General features: G+C 43.2%; 1 protein-coding gene across 4 annotated transcripts in view; it reads left to right on the plus strand.

The window, feature by feature from the left end:
- The window catches only part of STARD8 (StAR related lipid transfer domain containing 8), a 279,975-nt gene extending 260,656 nt beyond the window's left edge, over positions 1 to 19,319 (plus strand). For all 4 annotated transcript variants that reach the window (XM_040442137.1, XM_040442136.1, XM_040442139.1 and 1 more), the window contains 3 exons: positions 1,962 to 2,179; positions 15,898 to 16,074; positions 16,886 to 19,319. In XM_040442137.1, the coding sequence (XP_040298071.1) occupies positions 1,962 to 2,179; positions 15,898 to 16,074; positions 16,886 to 17,003 (513 nt within the window). In that variant the 3' untranslated portion in view covers positions 17,004 to 19,319. The remainder of the gene's footprint in view (positions 1 to 1,961; positions 2,180 to 15,897; positions 16,075 to 16,885) is intronic.
- The last annotated feature ends 253 nt before the right edge of the window (positions 19,320 to 19,572 follow it).

The raw sequence follows: 19,572 nt of genomic DNA on the forward strand, positions 1-19,572 counted from the left end.
TTTTATTTGTTAATAAAATAATATACATTAATTATGAATTGTGTGTGATTATACTAAATACCACAAGTTGAATCCATATATTTCTGTTGGTTTTCTATGTTATCATGTATACGGGTTAATTATTATTATATGGGAGAGTATTTTTGGTGATTCCGTTAGTTTTTTAATGATGGAGGTCAGGACAAGGAGGATAAGAAGGTGATGATGATGACAAATTACCGGATTGCTTAGGGATGCAGTTTGGCTGCCACAAAGAGGACCAGGAGAAGGAAGACAGACTTGTTCTGATTGGGAATGCTGGCCAGTTGTATTTTCTCAAAAGATTCAATGATGGTACCAGCATGTGAGGCAGCAATGTTTGTGTTTGCCACGGCTTACTTTTATCCCACAGATCTTGTACACGACTGTGGATTTGTGTGCTTGTCTTGTGGAGAAAAAAAAAAGCCATATGGGAGTTGCCCACACAGAGCTACAGGCAGCTGATGTTGCCGCCTCCTCAGCACCTCTACCCGGCTCGTAGGTCCAGTCCAGTACACAATCGTTATCGAAGTCCTCAACCTACCTGCCGCTTTTAGTAGACACTGAGATATCATGGTGGGCTCCTGTGCCCCCTTCCCCTGCTCTGCGTTTTCCCCAACTGCCATTGTCCCTGCCATTACCGCCAATGCCATGGCTACAGGTACCACTATTACCCCCACCATCAACACAGCTATGCATGGGGTCTCCCGCCTCCTCCTCAGGGTAGCCCAAACTGTAGCAAAAAAGTCCAAATGGATCCAGCGAGTAAAATCAATGATTCTTTATTTATTCATTTAAAAAAATGTACAAACAAGTAATCCTCCTGTAACTGCTCTCACACAAGTATTATCAGGGACACTCTCATGCCACTTCTTAGGAAAAAGGAAGACACCCCACTAGGAAAGGGCAGTGAAGATAGAGGGGACTCACTGAAAGCCTTCTCTGGGGCTGCAAGGAGGAGGCGCAGGAGGAATGCTGTGACCCCTTGATCCCAATGGCGCAGTGTCATGGCTGCTGTTCAGTAGAGGTGCTAGGTGTTGGACCCCCACTGGCTCCCCAGGGGTGAACCTTTTTAAAGGGAATGTGTCATCAGGAAATAACCTATTGTTTAAATCACTGGGTCACAGGGCGGAGCCTCCCTAGCGTCGGCTGCGATGCAAGGGAAACCCGTCCCCGTCGCCCTCTCCCATTGGCTGCTCCCCCGACACCGGATGTTTTCATCCGCACATATGGAGAAGCGGCAGTATTGGGACCAGGAGCGGAGCGGAAAGCCAGGTAAGTATATTCATTGTGAGGGGCCCGGCATATGGGGGAGCATTTAATAGTCTTGGATAACCCTTTTAAAGTGCATCTGTCAGCAGATTTGTACCTATGAAACTGGTTGACCTGTTGCATGTGGGCTTGGTAGCTGAAGGCATCTGTGTTGGTTCCATGTTCATATGTTCCTGCATTGCTGTTAAAGATGATGTTTAAATATATGCAAATAAGCCTCTAAGGCAAAATGGGCATTGCCATTACACCTAGAGGCTCCACACTCTCTAACTGCCGCACCCTCTCCACTTTCACAAGGCCAGTTGCAGAGAGAGCAGAGCCTCTAGGTGTAAAAGTAAGGTCCCCGTTGAAATTTGCGGGATTATGCACATTTTTTAATATAGATATTGACATGGGAAAAAAAATAAAAAAAAAATATGTTGAATGTTAAATATGTTTAACATAAAAACATGATTTAAACGATAGGTCATTTTCTGATGACACATTCCCTTTAAGGAAAGTCTCAGTAAAATGTGTGTGAAACTATCCAATGTAGTGTCAGTTTTTATTTGATTTAAAAAAATGTATGTATTGCTAACTTGCTATTTTAAATGACATTTTGTTACACTGTCACCCGGCAGAGAGAGAGAGTACCAATGTGTCATGTAAAAGTTGTAATATAATCTTTGTAGGTTGGAGATGGAAACCCCTTGCGTCTATGGAAAGTATCAGCAGAAGTGGAGGCTCCACCAAGCTCACTACTTCATCGTGTTTTACGGGAGCGCCATTTATGGGATGATGACCTGCTACAAGGGAGAGTGGTTGAGTCCTTGGATCAGAACACAGATCTTTTCCATTATGTGACAGACAGCATGGCTCCACTTCCACGTCGGCAATTCTTAGTACTACGGTATGTGCTAAATGAAAGCATTTTAAAGGGTTGTGTACAAATATCCACTTGAGCTAAGTGAAGACAGCAGAGAGCTGCCCATGCTGAAGCCATACAAGCCTCCTCCCCGACTGAGAGCTTAAAGGCGTTGTCTCACTCCAGAAAGTTAAATTTAGTTAACTTATCATGTTAAGTTAATACATAGCACTTACTAATGTATTGTGATTGTCCATATTGCCTCATTTGCTGGCTGGATTTATTTTTCCATCTCATTATACATTGCTCGCTTCAAGGGGTTACGGGAGCTGCTGTGCATGCGTGCCTATATGTGCTCCCATGGTCCCAGTCACCAGAGAGGCCGGCATTTTTCCTGCAAGCACAGCCTCTGCTGCTGGATTGCAGAAGTGGCATTAACCCCTGAAAATGATCAGTGTATAACGTGATGGAAAAATGAATCCAGTCAGCAAAGGAGGCAATATGGACAATCCCCATACATCAGGGAGTGCCTTGTATAAACTTTGTCTACATGATAAATGCCATTTGCTGACGTGAGACACTTGTTAAATCCGTTTATTATTTACCATGAACCCTGTAACTTCTCAGTTTACTATACCTGTTTAACGGGAGTCTGCAACTCCAAAATCAGTTTCAGAGTAAACATATTACTATGTAGGGTAGGTAGCCTGAAACCTAACCATACCTTTCTTGCGAATATCCAGTTTTCATTTTTTTTTTTTTATACGTTGGGTGCACTTCGCTCATCTAATGATGACATATGGGAAGCAAAGTTTTTAGAAAAATTTGATTTGGCAGATTTGCTGTATTTAGCCAAGAAATTTGATTTGTTCTGAATTAATTTGTCACAAATTGCTATAAATCAGGTATACCTGTATGTCATGGTGGCAGAGGGAATGTATGGAGCTGGCTGTTGCTGTGAGCCCACTCTATACGCAGCGGGTGTTGGCTGTATCATACTGCAGACTCCTGGCCGCAATGATGGGGAATAGCGATCCTGCCGAACCCCATCATTCAACCCGTCGGATTCCGTGATCAACACATTGCGGTATCTGTGAGGTAAGGCAGAGGAATGCAGCTCCATCTGCCTTCTGATCGGAGCCCCCACAGTGAAATCGTGGGGCTGCGATCGGTAACCATGGCAGCCTGGATGCTTTTTTCTATAATCAATTTCGCTTCACTGCACACATGTACAGGGCGAAACATTTGACCGTGGTGTCATACTAATGCTATGCAATGCAATATTTACCAGAATGCATTCACTATAATCAATTTAGTTCCACTGAACACATGTACAGGGCGAAGTATTTAACCGTGGCGTCATACTGACGGTATATAATGCAATAGCTAACAGAAGGCATTCGCTATAATCAATTTAGTTTCACTGCACACATGTACAGGTGGGCTGCACTAGAACGTGATGCCCTTGCTGATTACACATGCCTTATATACCCAGGAACACTAACTTATCACTAAACTAAGGGATTAACTCTGAATGTGGGTGCACTAGAATGCACACCGAAATTACACTCAACCTGCAGTCTCCCTATGTTCTCCGTACAGTCTGAAAAAAAACTTCTCCCTTTCAGCAACACTGTCCCTAGTGCATGAGTGCTTGCCACCATGGCAGCAACTGGTTTGAAGTTTTATAGGGCTGTGACCTCACAAGGGATAGCTATTTGCGGATTGCCTGGCTACATGGTATTATAGGTGATCTTGCATTCCCGGGCTTCTTATTTTCACTTTGTAAAACATGTAGCTGCCATTTTAGGGAAATTTGATTAGTCATCACTAAATGTGAGGAAATCCGGCTTTGTTCCAAATCATAATCTTCCTAAACTTCAGACCGAATTCCGCTTAAAACAGGAGGTGATGTGTGGTGTTAATGGAGTGCACCAAATGAAGTGGCCTGTCCATAGCGCACCGAAAACTTTCTTTGCATAAATGTTTTGCAGCACCTAACCTAAATGGTAGTATGCTTCCTTTGAAACTGATTTTGCCCCTCTTTAAGGCCAGGTAAAAATGTACCACGGAGCGGGTGAAAACATCTTAAAGTTTGCAGCTGTACTGACCTGCCAGGCCCAGCTGGTAGTGAGCCTCTGCCAGCAGTTGGTCATGCTCTTCTACATGCTCTTTTTGGAAAAATAATCCAAAAAAAATCAAAAACCTCATGCGAGATAACTATTCCATTATCAGATAAATGCAGAAAGATTGGCAGACACGTAGTAGGCCTTAATTGGGGGCAATTTCCCTAGTTATGGCCCTATTTCTGTCGCCCTGCCTGCAAACGGAATAGCCGCCCCGATAGGGGCGATCCCGTGTCTCGTGCCTCCTGATAGCCCTTGGATGACCCTGACACAAGGAAGAAGAAAATTCCAACTATGTGGAGTAGGTCCCTGGGTAAGGACCTAAGCTAGTCTAAATATCAAAATAACAAACAAGTACCATGCCCCAGGTGGGGTGACAAGGACCACCCAATAAAGAATATAAAAATAGTAATAGTGCAACAGAATGGAAAAAAGTGTCCGTAAAAAATTTCCTAATTGATCCCTACGCGTTTCGCCTAGTTGATAACCGGCTCCTCAGGGGACATGCCAAACTAAAAGATCAAAATCACCAAAGATAGTCACCAGAACACAGAAGAAATATAAAAATCATAAGTTTTGATTTTTATGAGAATTTTTTGATACCCAGATCATCAATAATGTCAGAGATGACCAATAGAATGCACTGCTGAATGTATTATAGCTATAATAATAGTCCAAAAAGATGTATACATGTATAGCAAATCGGTATTGCTTAAAAAAATAGATTAGTAGTCGCTGTTATGAGGGCTGGCTACCACAATACACTATTAGATGGATTATAAGTACATTCAGGATGTGCAAATTTATATCACAAAGCCTAGGTCAAAAAAGTAGATTGCCTCTCCTAACAGATCCCTAGATTTTTGTAGCCAACCGCCCTCATTTTGAATCATTAGTAGTCTATCAGCCTAGGGCTATCGTGTCAATATACAGGGTGGGCCATTTATATGGATACACCTTAATAAAATGGGAATGGTTGGTGATATTAACTTCCTGTTTGTGGCACATTAGTGTGAGGGGGGAAACTTTTCAAGATGGGTGGTGACCATGGCGGCCATTTTGAAATCGGCTATTTTGAATCCAACTTTTGTTTTTTCAATAGGAAGAGGGTCATGTGACACATCAAACTTATTGGGAATTTCACACGAAAAACAATGGTGTGCTTGGTTTTAACGTAAATTTATTCTTTCATGAGTTATTTACAAGTTTCTCTTTGTTTACAGCTATTGACATGTCGCCGAGGTTAACACGTGAGGAGCGGATAGAAATTGTGTTTGTCTGGTGAACGCAGTAACCGGGCCATTGCAGCAGATTTCAATGCAAGACACCCTACGAGACCTCCCATCTCCCATGCTACAGTTAGCAAACTGCTTGCTAAGTTTCGTGAAACTGGTTCAGTGTTGGATTTGCAAAAATGTGGACGCATGAAATCATTCAGCAAGAGCCCACAGCGTAGCACTCGCCGCATGTCACTGGAGAGTGGCATTAGTCGAACATCCCTTTGGCGGATATTAGCTACTCACAAATGGCACCCTTACAAACTCCAGCTACTGCAGCATCTCAACGAGGATGACCCAGATCGGCGCACTGAATTTGCAGAATAGGCAAAACAAAAATTGGAACAGGACCCTCAGTTTACGCAGAAGATTTTGTTCAGTGATTAGGCAAACTTTTATGTGAATGGTGAAGTTAACAAACAAAACCACCGCTATTGGTCTGACACTTACCCACATTGGATAGATCCCTCCAAGACTGTTGGAACAAAAAAATTGATGGTATGGTGTGGTATATGGGGTACAAAGATAGTGGGGCCATTCTTCATCAATGGAAACCTCAAGGCCACTGGATATGCGAAATTGCTACATGATGATGTGTTTCCCTCTTTATGCACTTAAGCTGGCACGTTCCCTGAGTTTTTCCAGCAAGATGGTGCACCACCACATTATGGGTGTTGGGTCCGAGCATTCCTAGATGAACAGTTTCCTGGAAAGTGGATTGGTCGTCGTGGGCCAGTTGGATGGCCCCCAAGGTCTCCCGATCTGACCCCCTTAGACTTTTATCTTTGGGGTCATCTGAAGGCAATTGTCTATGCTGTGAAGATACGAGATGTGCAGCACCTGAAACTACAGATACTGGAAGCCTGTGTTAGCATTTCTCCTGCGGTGTTGCTATCAGTGTGTGAAGAGTGGGAGAAGAGGGTTGCATTGACAATCCAACACAATGGGCAGCACATTGAACACATTTTATAAGTGGTCAGAAACTTGTAAATAACTCATGAAAGAATAAAGTTACGTTAAAACCAAGCACACCATTGTTTTTCTTGTGAAATTCCCAATAAGTTTGATGTGTCACATGACCCTCTTCCCAGAAAAAACAAAAGTTGGATTCAAAATGGCCGCCATGGTGACCACCCCTCACGTATACTAATGTGCCACAAACAGGAAGTTAATATCACCAACCATTCCCATTTTATTAAGGTGTATCCATATAAATGACCCACCCTGTATTATCATATTGCCTCACTATCCCCCTTTGTTTTCAAAGGAAGGGATTGCACACCTTTCCCAGGATGCTGTTACAATCTACAGCATAGCCTGGCTATATTTATCACTTGGCTTTACCCAAAATGTGGGCGTGACCATATGACTGTCATCTTGTTTGCATATAAAGTGAATAACATTCAATAGGCACTGTTCTGCGGTGTCTTAACCTATTAAATTATGATCTATGGTCCTAATGTTCAACCTTGCCTTGTCTCTGTCATCGGCATGTAATTTATCCTAGCCGGCCGGTGCGGTCACATGATCGGCAGCAGGGTCACGTGACTGTTAATGACGTGAGACGGCACCCGGAAGCAGCGCTTAAATAGCGTTAGGACTGGCAGTGTCTTGCCGCTCTATTCATTTGACGCCTCAGCCTGCGCTCTGGGACACTGATATCTCTGCACAGACCGCCCCATGACATCAGAGGACATCCAAGGGAACCCTTCCCTCTTTATTTCCTGGGCACGCAAGTATCGCTGGCTCCACTAGCATCCTCTTCACATACCGTGTGTTATACTTGTGAACTGGCTTATTGTTTGTACAATACAGATCTTGGATAACAAATCCCATATTGGTTTCTCATGGCTATATGGTCTATATTGAATTGACATTAAGACATGTTTATATTTATACTCATGGATCGGTGCATTAGATGTCTTGTCTAATAACACCTATACTACTTTTGAGGCCAGGTGATTGTTATCCAGAATGAATGCAAGGTCATTGGTGAGGCAATCTACTTTTTTGAGCTAGGCTTTGTGATATAAATCTGCACATCCTGAATGTACTTATAATCCATCTAGTAGTGTATTGTGGTAGCCAGCCCTCATAACAGCGACTACTAATCTTTTTTTTAAGCAATACCGATTTGCTATACATATATACAGCTTTTTGGACTATTATTATAGCTATAATACATTCAGCAGTGCATTCTATTGGTCATCTCTGACATTATTGATGATCTGGGTATCAAAAAATTCTCATAAAAATCAAAACTTATGATTTTTATATTTCTTCTGGTGACTATCTTTGGTGATTTACATCTTTTAGTTTGGTATGTCCCCTGAGGAGCCGGTTATCAACTAGGTGAAACGCCTAGGGGCCAATTAGGACACTTTTTTTTTTTCCATTCTGTTGCACCATTACTATTTTTATATTCTTATTGGGTGGTCCTTGTCACCCCACCTGGGGCATGGTACTTGTTTGCTATTTTGATATTTAGACCATCTTAGGTCCTTACCCAGGGCCCTATTCCACATAGTTGGAATTTTCTTGTTCCCCGTGTCAGGGTCATCCAAGGGCTATCAGGAGGCACGAGACACGGGATCGCCCCTATTGGGGCGGCTATTCTGTTTGCAGGCAGGGCAGCAGAAATAGGGCCATAAATAGGGATATTGCCCCCAATTAAGGCCTACTATGTGTCTGCCAATATTTCTGCATTCATCTGATAATGGAATAGTTATCTCGCATGAGGTTTTTGATTTTTTTTTTTTTTTTTTCATTTGTAATAAGGGTGCATTGGCTTTTTATTAGTATATCATTAAAAGGTTATGTTTTAGAAGAAGTGGTATTCCTGTGAATCCTATCTTTATGACCACAGTCTATTATAGTCCCTTTTGGACAGGGTTATGTTCAATCTGTGAGTCCCCAGGTGCAAATGTAGCCATTTTGCTCCTCCTTTGAAGAGGGCTAACATGTTTTGCTATTGAAATGATAAATTACAAAGAAGAATAATGTACATTGTTTTAGGCTTGGAAAAACCCATATGGTACATGGTTAGGCACTGTGGGACCCATAGAGTATAAAGAGTATGAGCAATGTATTGACAAAGTGCGTGATAGCAAAGACTGTAAGGTCCATTTGTCAAGCTATTTACTCCATTATTGTGGCATAAAAAAAGTCATACTTGTTTTTTGTTTTTTTATCTTATCGACACTTTGCTAAAGGGTGCAGGGCTTAGTGGAAGGAGTCAGAGCCTACCACAGCCCTCCGTATTTACTATAACTTGCGCTAGATACCATTGTAAATTAAAGCTGAAGTCTATGCCAGTCCCCTGGCATAGATGAGCCTAATTTATTAAAGAGTCTCTGTCACCAGGATCAACCCTATTAAACCAGACATACTGGCTGGTAGGGCTCATCATGCTGATTAAAACTATACCTTTTTTTGTTGTAAATATGATAAACAGCTGCAGAAAAATCTGCATTTCTATTCATATGCAAATGATAAGTTCGAGCACCAGCAGGCGGTGCTGAATCCTGGGAGCACTGCTTTGTAACCATCCCTGTGCTCTGCCCACTCCCCCCTCCCCTTGATTGACAGGGCTAAACATCAGGCTGAGGGCAGAGCTGTGTTCTAGCATCTACATATCATATACTCTATGTACTATAGCTTCACTACACTGAGAACTGCTCAGAAAGCTAATCTATATATTTTTTTATAAAGACACCTAGTAATATGTGTTAGATTATAAGCATAAAAAAAACATGTATGTCTATATGGTGTGTAAGGGATCATCTCTTTTCAGGGGGGGCAGTGTCACACTCAAATATATCTTTGCAGACATGGTTATAATGTCCAAACGCTCTTGCTTTATTTCATATACTTCAGCAAAACACAGCTTACAAAGTCGCAGCTCCAACTTATCACGTGTGACATTAACACAAAATAACAAACCCTTGCCCGGCTAGGCTCTAACTAAACACATAAACGTATCCCTGACTCACCTAGAGAGCCCTGTTCACACATGGAACACAAATGCGGCTTTCCTCAGCCATACAGTCCAGCAACCTCCAGGCTGTGACACTTCAATACCTTTTAAGGGCATTGTGGCCCAGTAGTCCTCCCAACTCTGGCCTTGTGATCCTTGTTTCACAGGCGTCACCATGTCCCCCAAAGTTCAGGCTATCGCCTAGCCTCGTGGCCCCTCAGCCAACCTGGATGAGACCACTCGCACAGAGCCTCTGCTCCAGGATCACACACACTTTCCCCACTGACCTACTGGGAGGCACTTTATCCCAGCCTGATTACAGCAGGCCTCCCCTGAGATCACCTCAGGTAGAAGGGAGTACCCGTGCTGGAAGGGTGTGGATTGGTAGATCCCACTGCCAAGCCTACCCGCCAATCCAATTAAAAGAAAGCCCAGAATTAATAAACAAAACTGTCTGAGAAAACTATGCTTTGCTGAGACTACTGCAACTCTTTGGATTTTAGTTGTCTAACCAATCTGAGGTACCTGAGTGGGACATGCACGCCTTCAGCACTGTTCACACCTGTGGGGGTGAATACTTGTAATACTCGGATGCTCGTGAGAGGGCATCTGCCACACATCTTTCCCTTTATTTTTCCACACCCATGTCAGCAGAACTTGGTTTATCACCAAAACGGACATTCTGCCTAATGGACATTGTCTAAGAGACTCCAGTGTCCATCTAATGGCCAGACACTCTATTAAACGAGCTGCGATGATACGCTCTCGCACTCTCTGATCTCGCTCTTTGGCTCTCGCACAGGCCCAGGTCCTTTCCTGGACTGCTGCATTTATTCCACAAGAGCATGCTTATCGCCCCTTGCTCCTTTTAAACTCCTCTGGTTCACTACTTTATTTTTTTCTAGTTTTTCCAGCATTTCTGCTTTTCGATTTGCTAGCTCTAAAACAACCATAAGTTCCATTTTTCACGCTCTTCCTTCTCTTCAGCAGTGGTTTTCTCAGGTTTGGCCGCAGTTTCAGAGACCTCTGCTTCTTTAGTGGCTTTTTTCACTTTGGCAGACTCTCCTTCAGCCTCTTCTTTGGGCTCTGCAGCAGCTGAGAAGTTCTCCCACTCCAACATATCGGCCTTAGCTTCTTCAGCCTTTGTCTTCTTGGAGTCTCCATTCTCTTTAATATTTTTCTCACCCCTCAGATATGGTATCACATACCGGCGCTACTAATTCCTCCATTTCTTTGTCATCAAGGTTGGAGGCACTGAGGATACTGTGGTCCTTATCGGACTCTTCATCATCTGGCATTTTCTCCATAGGCTCACCCAGGATATTGTTCTCCTTTCGGGCAGGTTTCAGGAGAGCCAGCCCATCGTAATAGACAGGAACCGCAAACTGATCGTTCACCTCTTCGTATTTCTTCTCCAGCAGACCGCTGGCTTTCTGGAAGACATTGACGGCAGAGGGAATGTCTTTTATTACCGGGTCCTGGCTACTCACTACTACGAGCCTCTTGGATTCAGCATCCATATCAGACACATTACCTGGTTCTGCAGAACCATCTTCCATCTTCTCTGCCTTGGCCGGCACCACGGCTTAGACTTCTTGACATCTTTCAGAGGACTGTCCTCTTCAGGTTTCTTTTCCTTTGATTGAGCCAACCTGTCATGTCAAAGTTTAGTCCTCATTTCTTCCACCTGCTGCTCGAGAGCATGCTTAGACTTCTCCAACTCAGACGTTCTTCCCGACGTCATCCTTTTGAGCTCATGAGATCTTCCATCTCTGCTCTGAGTTGCCTGTTCAGCCTCTCAAATTCATCTCACTCCTCAAGCGCTTCTTCAAGGGCTCTAGCCAAGGAGAGGGCCTTGGTCTCCTTCTCCCGAGCATCAGTCTCCACTCGGTCACATTCTTCGGCATACCGGGCCGAGGTGTTTTTCTCTTCAGCCAGGAGCTGGTCAGACTTCTTCTGTTTCTTCTCCAACTTAGACACAATTAGTCTCTGGTGGTCCAGGTCCACCATCCGATCATGCAACTCTTGATCAAGTTGAACAATCCTGGCTTCCAAATGTCTTTTCTCCTCCAAGAGAGCAGATTTTCCTGAGATGCTGTTTGCAACCTCATGAGCCAGCTCATCTCTTTCCTGCTCTGCATGATCTCTGGTTCGCTTAGAAGCTGTGAGTTCTTTTTGAAGTTGGAGAATTTCCACTTTTATTTGTGACTCTAGATCCTTTAGTTCGTTCATCTCTTTCTGAGTCTCCTTCTTTTGACTCTTCTGGAGCTTTCTCCAGTTGCTCTGTAAGAACAGCTAGTCCCTTCTCTAGTGTATCTAGTGACTGTGCGGAGCGGGTGAAAACATCTTCTTCAAGTTTTCAGCTGTACTGACCTGCCAGGTCCAGCTGGTAGCGAGCCTCTGCCAGCAGTTGGTCATGCTCTTCTACATGCTCTTTTTGGTTGGTCAGACCTGCTAGGAAGTCTTCCACTGCCTGGGTATAATTCTCAGACCCTATGCTAACGTCTCCCGACTTAAATCTCGTCGCGTCAGGTATAACTCTCGTCTGCTCGCTACTAGTAACTACTTTAATTTCGCAAGATGTTGACATGGTAGCTTCCCTCTCTGATACGTTTATATATCGCTCGGGTCATTATCAATCCTGACCTCTAGGGACACCGATGAGCCAATCCCCACTTTGGACATTTCCTTATTAAACATAGAACACTGGAGTGACTGCACACTCTCCTCTGGTACGTGTGGTACATACGCTTGGCCTGCCCGACTTTCCCGCACATTTATCACAGTTGGTTCTCTCAGCTGTGTGCCCTCAACATTTATCAGCATTTCTACATCAATTACATTTTTACCAGGAGGGGGGGCTTCTTCCCCAATCATAGCCTGCAAGAGAAAAGGCATATAATCTTCACCTATTTCACATGACATCACATTTTCATTGCAATTCCGAAAACTTGGTACAATCACCTTGCACCTTATCAGCACCATTGTTTCTAATGGTCACTTCATTTATAGGGCTAGGTACCAGTTCTGCAGGAGTTTTGACACTGACTGCAGAAGTGTTTCCCTTTCCCCACAACTTCCAAAACAAGGGGAAATCAGGGCCCAAAATAACATCCTGCATGAGCGCATTTGCAACCCCAAACTTATAAGTCTCAGTTCCTACTGGAGTCTCACACTTAGTGAGAACAACCGGATAGTCCTTACTACCCAGGTGAACTTCCAGCACATAGTCCCCAGCTACCAAGCTGGCATGTACCAGGCTCACCTGGCTTTCTGCGTCCAACAACGCTCGAGCTGGACTGCCATTTATCACAATGTCACACATTTTCTTAGCAGTCTCCAGTCCCGGTGTCTCAACACCTCCCAGCTCGGCATATAGCCGGCTCACACCACAGTTCACTGTTTCTGAGGTCCCAGGGCCCCGGTCAGTAACATGCCCAACCTCCAGAGCCGTGCTCACTGTCACGTGGTCTGCTACACCAGCAACTACAGGTACAATCTTACCCATTGTCGTCTCGGGTTTGTCCCTCTCACGTGCGATACGTCCATCTCCACAGTGGACATGATCCTTTTCTGGGATGCAGTAGTTGCCATGGGAAATGCCTTGGCCTTGACTTCAGTCTTTTTCCGGATGGTCACTCCATCCGCACCCTTTAGGACTTTGCGCACACGTGCAGAAAACATAGGATCTCCTGAGAGCCGCACCGCTCTCCACCTCCTTTTCTACTCGACGGTTGCCCTTGGCATACATCTGCTGTTCCTCGGATTCTCCAGGTACACAATTTGTAGCATTTCTCCACTTCCAGGGTCTCACATTTTAAGAGCTCCCATTGCACAGGGCCATAGTCCGTTATAAAGGTCAGAGACATGGTGGCATCTGTCTCTGGCCCCCTCTTTAATAAAAAATCCAGTACTTCGGGCATAACCCAGGACACTTGTTGGCGGGAATCTAAAGTGACCCACAACGGGATTCCCCCAATCACCAACTCGCAGGATCTTTCTGTATCAGATCTTCTGGTCACTCAGTCATCCATTGCGTAGTCCTGCTGCAGGTGGTTCTGCACAGACCTCATAGTGACCACCACAAAATTATTATATATATTTTTTCAAACTGGTCAGTCTCTCTTTCACTGGGCTTCTGGCCCTTTAAATCACTGCACACTTTACTTTGCAATAAAGAAAAAAGTCCAGAATCTAACTAGCAGCAGCCTCACAAAAAAAAATAAAAAAAGGCTTACGGCTGTTTAATGCTACACACAGCAACAAAGCAGCATTCCGTAGCACCTGCTCTTTGTCTTGTCGTTGCCCCTAGCAACCGGCTGTTGTTGCCCTTTTTCTCATGGACAACTTGCCCGCATCCTCCATCAAATGTAAGGGATCATCTCTTTTTGGGAGGATCACACTCGCAGATATCTTCGCAGACACAGTTATAATGTCCAAACTCTTGCTTTATTTCAGACACTTCAGCAAAGCACAGGTTACGAAGTCCCGGCTAGGCTCTAACTAAACACACATAAGCGTATCCCTGACTCACCTAGAGAGCCCTGTTCACACGTGGAGCACAAATGCGGCTTTCCTCAGCCATACAGTCCAGCAACCTCCAGGCTGTGACACTTCAATACCTTTAGGGGGATTGTGGCCCAATAGTCCTCCCAACTCTGGCCTCGTGATCCTTGTTTCACACCACGTCCCCCAAAGTTCAGGCTATCGCCGACCCTCGTGGCCCCTCAGCCAACCCGGCTGAGACCACTCGCACAGAGCCTGTGATCCAGGATCACACACACTTCCCCCCAGACTGACATACTGGGAGGCGCTTTATGCCGGCCTGATTACAGCAGGCCTCTCCTGCGATCACCTCAGGTAGAAGAGATACCCGTGCCGGAAGAGTTTGGATTGGCAGATCCCCCTGCCAATCCAATTAAAATCCAGCCCAGAATTAATAAACAAAACTGTCTCCACAAACTATGCTTTGCTGAGACTACTGCAACTCTCTCTGGATTTTAGTTGTCTCACCCATCTGAGGTACCTGAGTGGGACATACACTCCTTCCAAGCACTGTTCACATTACCACAGGTGATATTACAGCTTTGTGGTATAGTGGTCTGTCAAGCATGTAGAGATACTTGGTTCAAGTCCCAGGAGTGACTTTTGTAATTATTTTTTTTTTCCTCCTTTATTTAAAACCATATTAAAAGGATATACTATAATATATAATAACAATAATACTAATAATATTATAAAGGCCTTACTACAGGTATATTGAGAATAGTTTTTGCTAACACCTATTCATAGGCACAATATATGATTATAAAGAAACAAATATTTATTAGCTCTCTATAAAAAATATAAAAAAATCCTCAATATAAGGATATAGACTTTTCTTATGGGATACATTTGAAAGAAAAAAAATATCTGAAGAAAAGAACTTTGATGTCTCTCCCAAGATTTAATAGAAGAAGAATGTTTGGCACTCCACATGGGTAGTTATGTCCCGGTGCTCAGTGATGGGGTAGTCCTGAAAATAATATCACGACACTCGGAAAATGATTGAGTTTCATTTAGATATTTATTCCATCCAAAATAGTTATAATGACACGAGCAACGTTTCGATCCTGCCTGGACCTTGTTCACGGCCTACATATAATAAATATATATCTTAGTAGGTAACGTGAGACTAAACCAAAAAAACTGGCTATAGACAAAAAGTTAAAATCAAGGGGAGGGGGCAGTATGCCAAGCACAAGGAATGTTACAAAGCAGTGCTCAAAGAATTCAGCCCACCTCCTGGTGTTAGGACTTCTCATTTGCATAAGACTAAACGCTTATTTATCTGCAGCTATTTATCGTACAGACAAAAGAAAGGTATCGCTTTAATCAGCATGATGAGCCCTACCAGGCAGTATGATTTTAACAGGGTTGATCCTGGTGACAAAGCTTCTTTAAGAGGCATATGATGTATAGACACCTTTTAAAATATGGAAGCTGAGGTGGTCAATATTCAGAGCTACAGAAGACTGTAAGGTACTGTACAATAGCTAGTCAGTGGTATAGCTGATAGCTATAGAATTGTTTTGAATTTCAAAAATTGGTCTTTTCTCCCAGATCAAGAGGCCCAGCTGGACTGAAAGACCTGGGTGGTTTATGTGCTATTTAGTGGTTGTATGGTTCTTATGTAAATTTCAATCTCTTGGACTTTATGCCCTTAAAGGGATTGTCAGACTGCAACATCTTTTTCCCTGTCCACAGGTTAGTAAGTGTCCAATCACTGCGGGTCTGAAGTCTGGAGCCCCTGCTGATCACTCCTGTGGATAGGAGATAAGTTGTTGTAATGGAACAACCCCTTTAACAAACAGTTCTCATGTAACAGTTATTTATTTCATACAGGAAATGGCGTACAGACCTGCCCAGAGGAGGATGTGCGTTGGTCTCTACATCTATGGACCATGCTACTGGGCAGTTGGATGAGGGTGTCCAGGCTGTAATCTTGAGCTCACAGTATCTCATAGAGCCTTGTGGAATGGGACGGTCTAAGTTAACCTATATCTGCAGAGCAGACCTGAGGTAAACTTGAGTTTATGCCTGTATCGCACACATTTACATACCTTACATAGTTAATACGGTTGAAAAAAAGACATAAGTCCAACAAATATTGATTTGTTTTCTTGGATTATATAACATACTGTTTCAGTGGATCAGTCATCATCCTGTGCTGCCAAACATGGGAACACTTTGTAATCCTCTTACTGTCTGGGGACAAGTCTGCCCTTTTCAGCTGCGACGAATGGGCTGTTACACATTATATTTTTTATATATATATATATATATATATTTGTATGTGTAGGTAGTTACACCGAATAAAGACAGCTCAACTGAATATAAATGCCATGCCCAACAGAATGAGCTCCACCACACCAAATCACAAGGCACAGCATTTTCTATTTATGTATTGTCCTATGTTTATTGAATTAAATATTCTTTTTGATTTACTATATGCTGTGCCTTGTGATTTTGATGTATAGGTAGATGGCGGCTCGCCAATCACTGATGAGATGGACAGGGAAAGGTTATGAATGTAATATTGTTGTGCCTTTTATGCTAGTAGTAGCATGCACAACAAACTGCGTTATAACAGATCTGCTTTTAATCTCTGGTGAGAAATTTTGTCTGCATGCTGATAGGGTGGGGGTGCAAGAAGTATTGGTCTGTGTGAAAACCATTAGGTGTAGTAATGTACACTGTCCTAATGATCAATGGGTATATGTAAAGCAGTGACACAGATAAAGCCTCTAATTCATAAACTCCATAAAATAGTATCGCACATTATGACTGTGAAAATTATTTGGTATTTAACAGTATCCTGTTTTTCTTGCAGGGGGCGTTCTCCTGACTGGTACAACAAGGTTTGTGGACATCTCTGTGCAATGGAGGTAGTGCGAATTCGGAACTCGTTCCCTCCTCTTAGCTCTGGTGGGCCAGAAACCAAGCTCTAAGTCCAGCAAATTCTGAGTGATAATATTGTCCAAAAACACAGTGTTGAAGAACCTCTCGCCAAAGCGTTGGTGTGGACATTTCTGCCAACGTATGAGCCCGCATGAGGTGGTGCACCAAGAGAGTATTTTTGTCCCCCCCAGTGGTGCATGGAGTGAAGCAGCCCAGCTTATAGTGTATAAAAGTACACAGAACATGGGTTGATATCAGTGGCATCAAGTACTGTAGCTACGAGGATGTAAAATGTTCTGCTGCCGGCCTGCGGGCAGTATTGTGCAAGACACTATCTGAAGAGTATCTCTTGTGCTGCTACTTGGGAAGACATTAACAAAGATCAGTATTATGTGTTTCATTTTTGTGTATGTCCTGTTGACTCAGTGATGCTTGTAAGCAGGGATTTGGTATGTTGAAGCTGCAATGTGATGTAGGTGTGAATGTCCTGACATGGCTGAGGTGCAGAGCTCTGTATGAAGTTGGTGTGATGAATGTGATGTAAATGGTTTATAATATTTATTCCTGCCTAAGAGTAGAACTGGACCTTTTTAGCACATAACATGAACCTGTCTCTCCTCTTCTTAAGGGGGGAGCCTATATTTGCTATTTAGTTAGGACAGCAGGTTTGCAATAGTGATCATTGTACAACATAGTGACATTAGGTTAGTTGTAGAACCTTTCCAGTGAACCGTGCCAGTTGTCCAAGACAAACCTTTTGTTGTATTACACAGCATTGTGGTTCACTAGAAGGTATTGTAGTCTTGACCGGTGGGATCAGTTGATCATATTGCTTATCCCACCTTAACTAGGTTCCAAAGAAAGCAGTTGTACTATGCCTTGCAGAAGAGTTGGCTTATTTAGCAGGGACTCTGTGGCAATAATGGCGGTATTACCACACTAGCACCTTGACAACTGCTCCTGTTAGCTGGGCTGCAGGGCAGGGCTATAAACCATCTTTCTCTGTTAGTGGTGGCTGTCCTATGTGTACACGACTGGGTGCTACCTTCCGTATAAAGACTTACCTGCTGTGGAGAAAGTAATAATCTATGTAGCGATGTTGAAGTCATTTTATCTCTATTGGGACCAGGTAATGGCACAGTTGCACAAAAGTCATATGGTAGTAGTAGCTGAGTAACAGACGGTGGGCACTGGGAAAGCTCAATATCTGTCATTCTGTTACCTTAATACTTCATTGTGTAAAGTGACTCTGCCATCTCTCTTGATATGTCAATTTTAGTAAATTCTTGTATTCTCCATGAAATAACAGTTCTAATTCACTTTTTCTTAGAATGCTGCTTTATGCAGTTCCTCTGTTATTCCTCTTGGAAACGTGTAACTAAATTGACACCTTGTTATTGCTATTATCCTGTTAGTGCTGACAGTGTTGCAGTGTGTAGAGGTACACCATTATACAAGGATATTGGTAACACAATGTTTTCCATTCTAGGCGTTTTCAGGTGGAATAACATGAACAGGACAATTCAGAATTATCATCAAAGGGGTTGCTCAGTCCTTTGCAAGTGATGATCTGTCCTTAGGATTGTCTGAGTGTCTGAGTAGCTGTTCTGCAATAGTTCTGGCACCAGAACTACAACAGCTTCATCCATTGTGCAGTGTGATGAAGCTGGTTACTGCAGTGAAGAGGAGCAGCTCTGCAGTAACCCTCTCTTCCACTACACAATGGACGGAGGTTTGTACGTCCGCTGCCGGGGCTACTCCAGAACAGCTAATCGGCAGGGTGCTGGATCCCTTGCTAGACAGATAGGGATGGCCATCATTCGTAAAGCAGTGGAAAACGTATTTAAAGGTTCTCCGGCTTCGCAATTTCATAGGGAATATACACATTTTCTAAAAAGGACAACAGGATAGCGGATAGGACCTAAATAAATGCAAACTGCATATAAAAGCAAGGGAAGTTAGTATGGTTCAGGTTACACAAGTGAAAAAACTTTTAAAATATCTATATATGTAGCCTTGGATTTTCATAGATTCCTGATTCGCAGTCAGAGCAGTGACTGTCTCTTCTGCACGGCGAGGCTTCTCTAAAAATTGCTACCTTGGGGTGGTAATCTCACAAGAGCTTATGGAGGGATTAGGAGCAGATTGGTTGTCATTTACCTTACTAACCATAGCCATCTCTGTGTAGTGCAGTGTCTGAAGATGATTTATATAAATATGTACAGGTAAATTTATAATATATTATTTTTTGTACCGTCACCAAATAACTGTGCCAGGTGAACCGTTTCCAATCAGTGTTTCTATTTAAGTATTTGTAATATAATTTGCTTTTATTCAAAGAATCTTTAATAAAATCTACCAAATAATGTGTGTGTGTTTCTGTGTGCATCAGTCGGTGACCTGTCAAGTGGACAAGGAGCCAGGTAATAAAGAGCCTAGACATTTTAGTTATTTCATTGATGCCTTTGTAATGTCAGAGTGGAGTCATACTTCAAGGGCTTTCCCACTATTACAGGTAGTGGGATATTGCCATGATTGGTGGGTATGCAACCCCCTTCCCGCTGCCATTCTTAGAATGGAAGTGCCACTGCCTCTGTGCAGAGATAATAAAACACAGAC

The sequence above is a fragment of the Bufo bufo genome, chromosome 8, assembly GCF_905171765.1.
Source record: "Bufo bufo chromosome 8, aBufBuf1.1, whole genome shotgun sequence".
Lineage (NCBI taxonomy): Eukaryota > Metazoa > Chordata > Amphibia > Anura > Bufonidae > Bufo > Bufo bufo.